At 39.7% G+C, this 10289-nt stretch overlaps 1 protein-coding gene across 6 annotated transcripts in view; it reads right to left on the bottom strand.

The window, feature by feature from the left end:
• Positions 1-9162, bottom strand: part of LOC110515904 (myelin regulatory factor) — a 142449-nt gene extending 133287 nt beyond the window's left edge. For 4 of the 6 annotated variants that reach the window (XM_036968502.2, XM_036968501.2, XM_036968499.2 and 1 more), the window contains exon 1: positions 8378-9156. In XM_036968502.2, the coding sequence (XP_036824397.1) occupies positions 8378-8423 (46 nt within the window). In that variant the 5' untranslated portion in view covers positions 8424-9156. Of the gene's footprint in view, positions 1-8377 lie in introns of all 6 variants that reach the window. The other 2 variants (XM_090230936.1, XM_036968500.2) reach the window with 1 other exon arrangement.
• Between the last annotated feature and the right edge of the window lie 1127 nt (positions 9163-10289).

A 10289-nucleotide genomic window follows, 5' to 3' on the forward strand; every position in this document is an offset into this window, starting at 1 on the left:
CCCTATAGCCCCTGGTCAAAAGTAGTGCACCCTATGCCCTATAGCCCCTGGTCAAAAGTAGTGCACCCTATTCCCTATAGCCCCTGGTCAAAAGTAGTGCACCCTATGCCCTATAGCCCCTGGTCAAAAGTAGTACACCCTATTCCCTATAGCCCCTGGTCAAAAGTAGTGCACCCTATTCCCTATAGCCCCTGGTCAAAAGTAGTACACCCTATTCCCTATAGCCCCTGGTCAAAAGTAGTGCACCCTATTCCCTATAGCCCCTGGTCAAAAGTAGTGCACCCTATGCCCTATAGCCCCTGGTCAAAAGTAGTGCACCCTATTCCCTATAGCCCCTGGTCAAAAGTAGTGCACCCTATTCCCTATAGCCCCTGGTCAAAAGTAGTGCAGCCTATTCCCTATAGCCCCTGGTCAAAAGTAGTACACCCTATTCCCTATAGCCCCTGGTCAAAAGTAGTACACCCTATTCCCTATAGCCCCTGGTCAAAAGTAGTGCACCCTATTCCCTATAGCCCCTGGTCAAAAGTAGTGCACCCTATTCCCTATAGCCCCTGGTCAAAAGTAGTACACCCTATTCCCTATAGCCCCTGGTCAAAAGTAGTGCACCCTATTCCCTATAGCCCCTGGTCAAAAGTAGTGCACTAAATAGGGAATAGAGTGCCCTTTGAGGTACATGTTCCGTCTTTATGGTCTCTTGTCTCTCTAAACACTTGACACTGTGTTTCAACACAACATTACACAATGACACATTACTGGGAAGGTCTGACACAGTAGTCACATCAATCACTGAGCCGTAGCGGGAGCCGTCTCCTAAAGGGATTTCCCCAACGGTCAAACATACACAACGAATCGGTCCTATCTGTCATACACTGGATTTGACCACGCAGAAACTGCATTTCTTGACAGGTATGACTTATATAGGGCAATGAGTAATGCCCATGAGTTATATAGGGCAATGAGTAATGCCCATGAGTTATATAGGGCAATGAGTAATACCCATGAGTTATATAGGGCAATGAGTAATGCCCATGAGTTATATAGGGCAATGAGTAATGCCCATGAGTTATATAGGGCAATAAGTAATACCCATGAGTTATATAGGGGGACGAGTAATACCCATGAGTTATATAGGGCAATGAGTAATACCCATGAGTTATATAGGGCAATGAGTAATGCCCATGAGTTATATAGGGCAATAAGTAATACCCATGAGTTATATAGGGGGACGAGTAATACCCATGAGTTATATAGGGCAATGAGTAATACCCATGAGTTATATAGGGCAATGAGTAATGCCCATGAGTTATATAGGGTAATGAGTAATACCCATGAGTTATATAGGGCAACGAGTAATACCCATGAGTTATATAGGGCAACGAGTAATACCCATGAGTTATATAGGGGGACGAGTAATACCAATGAGTTATATAGGGCAATGAGTAATACCCATGAGTTATATAGGGCAATGAGTAATACCCATGAGTTATATAGGGCAATGAGTAATAACCATGAGTTATATAGGGCAATGAGTAATGCCCATGAGTTATATAGGGGGACGAGTAATGCCCATGAGTTATATAGGGCAATGAGTAATACCCATGAGTTATATAGGGGGACGAGTAATACCTATGAGTTATATAGGGCAATGAGTAATACCCATGAGTTATATAGGGCAATGAGTAATACCAATGAGTTATATAGGGCAATGAGTAATACCCATGAGTTATATAGGGCAATGAGTAATACCCATGAGTTATATAGGGCAATGAGTAATAACCATGAGTTATATAAGGCAATGAGTAATACCCATGAGTTATATAGGGCAATGAGTAATACCCGTGAGTTATATAGGGCAATGAGTAATACCCATGAGTTATATAGGGCAATGAGTAATACCCATGAGTTATATAGGGCAATGAGTAATACCCGTGAGTTATATAGGGCAATGAGTAATACCCGTGAGTTATATACGGCAATGAGTAATACCCATGAGTTATATAGGGCAATGAGTAATACCCATGAGTTATATAGGGCAATGAGTAATACCCATGAGTTATATAGGGCAATGAGTAATACCCATGAGTTATATAGGGCAATGAGTAATACCCGTGAGTTATATACGGCAATGAGTAATACCCATGAGTTATATAGGGCAATGAGTAATACCCGTGAGTTATATAGGGCAATGAGTAATACCCGTGAGTTATATAGGGCAATGAGTAATACCCATGAGTTATATAGGGGGACGAGTAATACCCGTGAGTTATATAGGGCAATGAGTAATACCCATGAGTTATATAGGGCAATGAGTAATACCCGTGAGTTATATAAGGCAATGAGTAATACCCATGAGTTATATAGGGGGACGAGTAATACCCGTGAGTTATATAGGGCAATGAGTAATACCCATGAGTTATATAGGGCAATGAGTAATACCCGTGAGTTATATACGGCAATGAGTAATACCCGTGAGTTATATAAGGCAATGAGTAATACCCATGAGTTATATAGGGGGACGAGTAATACCCGTGAGTTATATAGGGCAATGAGTAATACCCATGAGTTATATAGGGCAATGAGTATTACCCGTGAGTTATATAAGGCAATGAGTAATACCCATGAGTTATATAGGGCAATGAGTAATACCCGTGAGTTATATAGGGCAATGAGTAATACCCATGAGTTATATAGGGGGACGAGTAATACCCATGAGTTATATAGGGCAATGAGTAATACCCGTGAGTTATATAGGGCAATGAGTAATACCCGTGAGTTATATACGGCAATGAGTAATACCCATGAGTTATACAGTGGGGCAAAATAGTATTTAGTCAGCCACCAATTGTGCAAGTTCTCCCACTTAAAAAGATGAGAGGCCTGTAATTTTCATCATAGGTACACTTCAACTATCACAGACAAAATGAGAAAAAAAAATCCAGAAAATCACATTGTAGGATTTTTAATGAATTTATTTGCAAATTATGGTGGAAAATAAGTATTTGGTCACCTACAAACAAGCAAGCTTTCTGTCTCTCACAGACCTGTAACTTCTTCTTTAAGAGGCTCCTCTGTCCTCCACTCGTTACCTATATTAATGGCACCTGTTTGAATTTGTTATCAGTATAAAAGACACCTGTCCACAACCTCAAACAGTCACACTCCAAACCCCACTATGGCCAAGACCAAAGAGCTGTCAAAGGACACCAGAAACAAAATTGTAGACCTGCACCAGGCTGGGAAGACTGAATCTGCAATAGGTAAGCAGCTTGGTTTGAAGAAATCAACTGTGGGAGCAATTATTAGGAAATGGAAGACATACAAGACCACTGATAATCTCCCTCGATCTAGGGCTCCACGCAAGATCTCACCCCGTGGGGTCAAAATGATCACAAGAACGGTGAGCAAAAATCCCAGAACCACACGGGGGGACCTAGTGAATGACCTGCAGAGAGCTGGGTCCAAAGTAACAAAGCCTACCATCAGTAACACACTACACCACCAGGGACTAAAATCCTGCAGTGGCAGACGTGTCCCCCTGCTTAAGCCAGTACATGTCCAGGCATTTGGATGATCCAGAAGAAGATTGGGAGAATGTCATATGGTCAGATGAAACCAAAATAGAACTTTTTGGTAAAACCTCAACTCGTCGTGTTTGGCGGACAAAGAATGCTGAGTTGCATTCAAAGAACACCATACCTACTGTGAAGCATGGGGGTGGAAACATCATGCTTTGGAGCTGTTTTTCTGCAAAGGGACCAGGGCGACTGATCCGTGTAAAGGAAAGAAAATCCTACAATGTGATTTTCTGGATTTTTTTTCTTATTTTATCTGTCATAGTTGAAGTGTACCTATGATGGAAATGACAGGCCTCTCTCATCTTTTTAAGTGGGAGAACCTGCACAATTGGTGGCTGACTAAATACTTTTTTGCCCCACTGTATAGGGCAATGAGTAATACACACACTACATGACCAGAAGTATGTGGACACCTGCTCGTTGAACATCTAATTAATGGCATTAATATGGAGTTGGTTTGCTGCTATAACAGGAAGGATTTTCACTAGATGTTGGAACATTGCTGCAGGGACTTGCTTCCATTCAGCCACAAAGAGCTTTAGTGAGGTCGGGCACAGATGTTGGGAGATTAGGCATGGCTCGCAGTCAGCATTCCAATTCATCCAAAAGGTTTTTTGATGGGGTTGAGGTCAGGACTCTGTGCAGGCCAGTCAAGTTCTTCCACTCCGATCTTGACAAACTATTTCTGTACGGACCTCGCTTTGTGCACTGGGGCATTGTCATGCTGAAACAGGAAAGGGACTTCCCCAAACTGTTGCCACAAAGTTGGAAGCACAGAATCAACTAGAATGTCCCTGTTTGCTGCAACATTAAGATTTCCCTTCACTGGAACTAAGGGCACTAGCCCAAACCACGAAAAACAGCCCCAGACCATTATTCCTCCTCCACCAAACTTTACAGTTGGCACTATGCAATTTGGGCAGGTAGAGTTCTCCTGGCATCTGCCAAACCCAGATTCATCAGTCGGAAATCAAGACTTTCCCAGATGGTGACAAGCTGTTTTTCATGGATCGGGCCCCTTAGTTCCAGTGAAGGGAAATCTTAACGCTTCAGCATACATACAGACCTTCTAGACGATTCTGTGCTTTATTTGTTTACATACCCTACATTACTCATCTGATATGTATATACTGTACTCGATACCATCTACTGCATCTTTATGTAATACATGTATCACTAGCCACTTTGTTTACATACCCTACATTACTCATCTGATATGTATATACTGTACTCGATACCATCTACTGCATCTTGCCTATGCCGTTCTGTACCATCACTCATTCATATATCTTCATGTACATATTCTTCATCCCTTTACACTTGTGTGTATAAGGTAGTAGTAGTGGAATTGTTAGGTTAGATTACTCGCTGGTTATTACTGCATTGTCGGAACTAGAAGCACAAGCATTTCGCTACACTCGCATTGACATCTGCTAACCATGTGTATGTGACAAATAAAATTGGATTTGAAGCGTGATTCATCACTCCAGAGAACGCGTTCCCACTGCTCCAGAGTCCAATGGCGGCGAGCTTTACACCACTCCAGCCGACGCTTGGCATTGCGCATGGTGATCTTAGGCTTGTGTGAGGCTTCTCGGCCAAAAGAAACCCATTTTCCTGAAGCTCCCGACGAACAGTTCTTGTGCTGATGTGAGTGTTGCAACCCGAGGACAACACGATTTCACGTACTATGCGCTTCAGCACTCGCCATTCCCATTCTGCGAGCGTGTGTGGCCTACCACTTCGCGGCTGAGCCGTTGTTGCTCCTATACGTTTCCACTTCACAATAACAGCACTTACAGTTGACCAGCACTCGCCATTCCCATTCTGTGAGCTTGTGTGAACAGCACAGTCGACCATTAAAGCTCTAGCGAGGTAGAACTTGGACGAACCGACTGGTTGGAAAGGTGGCATCTGATGACGGTGCCACGTTGAAAGTCACTGAGCTTTTCAGTACGGGCCATTCTACTGCAGATTGTTTGTCTATGGAGATTGCATGGTTGTGTGCTCGATTTTATACACCCCTCAGCAACAGGTGTGGCTGAATTAGGGTCGTTTTCAGGGTATCACAACAACCATAACCACAACATCATCGAACTTAGCAAAGTGATACAGTTATAACCGTTAAACAGTTATTTGACCCCACAACAACTAAGAAAAGGGACTGGATGGGATGCAAAAAAAATGTCAGTACTGTAGTAAAGTATAAAATGTAGTAAACAATTATAATTTATTATAATGTAGTAAACAATTATAATTTATTATAATGTAGTAAACAATTATAATTTATTATAATGTATTAAACAATTATAATTTATTATAATGTATTAAACAATTATAATTTATTATAATGTAGTAAACAATTATAATTTATTATAATGTATTAAACAATTATAATTTATTATAATGTATTAAACAATTATAATTTATTATAATGTAGTAAACAATTATGATTTATTATAATGTAGTAAACAATTATAATTTATTATAATGTAGTAAACAATTATAATTTATTATAATGTATTAAACAATTATAATTTATTATAATGTAGTAAACAATTATAATGTATTATAATGTAGTAAACAATTATGATTTATTATAATGTAGTAAACAATTATAATTTATTATAATGTAGAAAACAATAATAATTTGTAACAACCGTAACCTCTGTAAAATAACATATCTCAGTTTTACACAGACAGTAAACCTGAGATTTTACTTTTGGGTTACCAGGTGCCTATTTCAAATCACCAGTTGCACAGAGGTATATCCTAATCCGCATCCACACAAATATTTTAAACGGTCCATAAAGCACTCAGGACGGCCCCCATTGACAGAGGGCCGTAGTAGGGTGTTCACATAGTGGGCATGAATATTAGGAGTCCCGGTAAATGTATTTAGAACCATATTTTTACTTTTGGGTTACCAGGTGCCTATTTCAAATCACCAGTTTTACACAGATGTAAATATGTATCAGTTTTACACAGATGTAAATATGTATCAGTTTTACACAGATGTAAATATGTATCAGTTTTACACAGATGTAAATATGTATCAGTTTTACACAGATGTAAATATGTATCAGTTTTACACAGAGGTAAATATGTATCAGTTTTACACAGATGTAAATATGTATCAGTTTTACACAGATGTAAATATGTATCAGTTTTACACAGATGTAAATATGTATCAGTTTTACACAGAGGTAAATATGTATCAGTTTTACACAGATGTAAATATGTATCAGTTTTACACAGAGGTAAATATGTATCAGTTTTACACAGATGTAAATATGTATCAGATACACAGATGTAAATATGTATCAGTTTTACACAGATGTAAATATGTATCAGTTTTACACAGATGTAAATATGTATCAGTTTTACACAGATGTAAATATGTATCAGTTTTACACAGATGTAAATATGTATCAGTTTTACACAGATGTAAATATGTATCAGTTTTACACAGATGTAAATATGTATCAGTTTTACACAGATGTAAATATGTATCAGTTTTACACAGATGTAAATATGTATCAGTTTTACACAGACCTGAGACTGTAAACCTGAGACTCTACGTCGAAGGATTATGTCAAACGGTAATACGCTCTGTCTGGGTTTCTCTCTCTCTCTCTCGCACGGTGTACCCCCAGTTTACCCCCTTTATAAACCACACCATTTATCTTCATGCTGCATTCCTCTCTCTCTCTCCTCCTCCCCTTTTCTCCTCAGAACTCCCCGTTCTCCCCATTCTTCAAGTCCTGCGACTCGTCACCATCACATTTGCTCTTAACAACTTTGTTTACCATTCCAACTCTTTCTAGTTCTTGTTTTGATCTTTTATTACTGAGTTATTTGAGGAACTCCCAATCATTCAAATCAAAAGACATCTGCAAGAGCCTTTAAAAAAAAAAAAATCTTCTATAAAATTAATTTAAAATCTTTTATAGCCTAAAGGGGCCAAAAGTCTGAGGGAAAGAAAAGAATCCTCATCTACCTTCCTGGTTCAGCCTGCTTGCTTTTCTTCATTGTTGGAACTATCAGCTCTGAAACTCATCCATTATAATTCATTACATAGAGTACTCTAGTGCAATGGTTCTCAATCCTGGTCCTGGGGAACCAAAGGTGTGTACATTATTTTTTTGTTGTTTTTTCCCCCTAGCGCTACACACTGGATTCAAATAATCAAAACCTGATGAGTTGACGATTTTAATCAGGTGTGTAGCGCTAGGACAAAAAAAAATACTAAAAATGGACACACCTTTGGTTCCCCAGGACCAGGCTTGAGAACCACTGCACTAGAGTACTTACACAGTGCACTAACCGTAGAGTTTATATAACAGGCATGCTATTCAAACGCTGATGTCGAATACAAAACCTGGCACGATTAGACACAGACACAAAAAGAGGGCTACGAAGTTGAAAAGACATTTCACTGTGTTTTTGTTCGTGGTCTGCAGCCTATATAGTAGTCCTATATTCCATTTAACAACACTGTCCGGCCCAGTGAAAATGGCCAACCGCTTTAGATAATAGTACAATTAGCCTATAGCACGTGCACTAATAATATATGACAACGAATGAGAAGAACTACGATATATCCAACGTTTTTCACACAGTGTTTTCTTTCCGTAAGAAAATGAGAAACGAGGTTGCGTGAGTTCTGGTAAAGAGGGTGCCATTCAGTCAGGTGCAACCTGAGACTATTATTTGTTTAGCCTAGTTCCGGCACACATTTAAATTCAACACAAAACCCATTAACATGGCCTATATTGTAAATAAATGTGTATTGTTCTTACCCTCAAAGAATCTCTGTAACGCTTCGGTTTCATCCACCACGTCCATCCTAGCGGGTCCCACTAATAACCTCCATGAACTCCCCCCGCTCCCTGTGAGTCCGGCCGAAACAGTTGCGTTGTATCGGGGTCAACTCTCACGGATACATCACGCAGTCGGGACTGGCGGCGTGTCCAAATGTCTCTGCTGTGGCAACTATAGTCCAAGTCCTAACGTGGAATTATTATCGCTCATAAATCCACTCCTTGTTCAAAAAATAGAGAGAGATTCCCTCTCCGGTTTTAGGAGCGATACCTGAACAAAATTATTTTATTGTTCCTTTTATTCCCTTCCCTTTATATATATATATATATTACATGTTTTGTTTTTAAATCATCAACGCCTAAAACAAGCGTTTTAAATATAAAAACAATCCACAAAAAAAGTGAACAGGTAGAATTATTATACCTCATTCAGTGGTAGCCCCTATTAGAAATAGCCATAGAGAAGTCGCACAACGCGAATTCCGCGTTGGAAAAACGATCAATACATCGTTAAATAATGTCCCAGAGAAATTCTTCGACTTCGTTCGATTCTTCTTGTATATATATTTCGTTACCTTGTTGATTGCAGGACAATGGATACCTAGGGTAGGAGTCTTCGGGAAGACGTTGTACGTCAATATCGAGCATTTGACTGCGTCTGTGTAGATGACCTCCACTCTGTCTTCTAGCAGTTCGCCCTACTCTCTCTGGACCCGACGTAGACGCGACCTACTGGTCCACAGAGCCGTGCGCTGTGCGTGTGTGTGCGTGTGCGTGTGTGCTCGCGCGCGTGTGTGTGATCGGTTGGGATGAGAGGACATGAGACAGGTGTGTTTAAACCTCCCTGGGTGATGGATGTGAGACCAAATTGGGATGACATTAAGTAGTCTAAGCTACAGTAGCCTTCTGTTAACTAATTTTTACCTTCATATTTGATGCGTAATTTTCATAGGCCTAGGACACATGAAATGTTATTCCTTACATGTTATTTTGGGAACAATATTTAAGTAATTTAAGCGAAAGTCATAATAAATAAGGAAGTAGCCTTCTGGGTTGACCCCAAACCAATCCAATTATCCACCCAAAACGAGTTGCATTATCGATATTATAATAACGACCTGTCTTTTTCTCTCTCTCTCTCTCTCTCTCTCTCTCTCTCTCTCTCTCTCTCTCTCTCTCTCTCTCTCTCTCTCTCTCTGTCTCTCTCTCTCTCTCTCTCTCTCTCTCTCTCTCTCTCTGTCTCTCTCTCTGTCTCTCTCTCTCTCGGTTACCGTTTGTTCCGTCCAAATGTTGTCATTTTATAATACTAGAAAAGTTGAATTGTTAAATCACTTCTATTTGCATAGACTATGTATGTATGTGTATATATACTAAGTATGGAAAGATTCAGATACACAATCATCATCTTTTTTCTTTTTTTTTTAGACCTTGTGATGTGAAAACAAAAACATGGTGTAAAAAAACCAAAAACGCATTAAAACACCCAGTTTAGCTGTTAGAGAAAACAACAACAAATTGAGTTGTGAATATATATATATATATATATATATATATATATATATATATATATACAACAATAGGCCGATTAAAGATCAATATCTCTGCCTCTATAGTGACGAAGGAAAAAGGTCTCGACTGTCCACGACATTTACTTTATTGGAGTCAATAAAAGTCTCTGCTCCTAAAAAGCTACTGGGATCTCTAAACTCTCACAATGTCTTTCACACTCCAGCGCAGCAGACGACTGTTTTCTGTTGAGGCGTCCCAGCCAACAGGGGGAGGAAGGGAATCATCCATTTCTCTCCAACCTTATCAGCTAGCTACATCCCTCCCTCTAAAACAATGCCACTGTGTGCATGTCAGAGAGATGCTGGTTTGTTCTGTTGTCTGT

This window comes from Oncorhynchus mykiss, chromosome 4 (genome assembly GCF_057628025.1).
Source record: "Oncorhynchus mykiss isolate SJ-2025 chromosome 4, ASM5762802v1, whole genome shotgun sequence".
Lineage (NCBI taxonomy): Eukaryota > Metazoa > Chordata > Actinopteri > Salmoniformes > Salmonidae > Oncorhynchus > Oncorhynchus mykiss.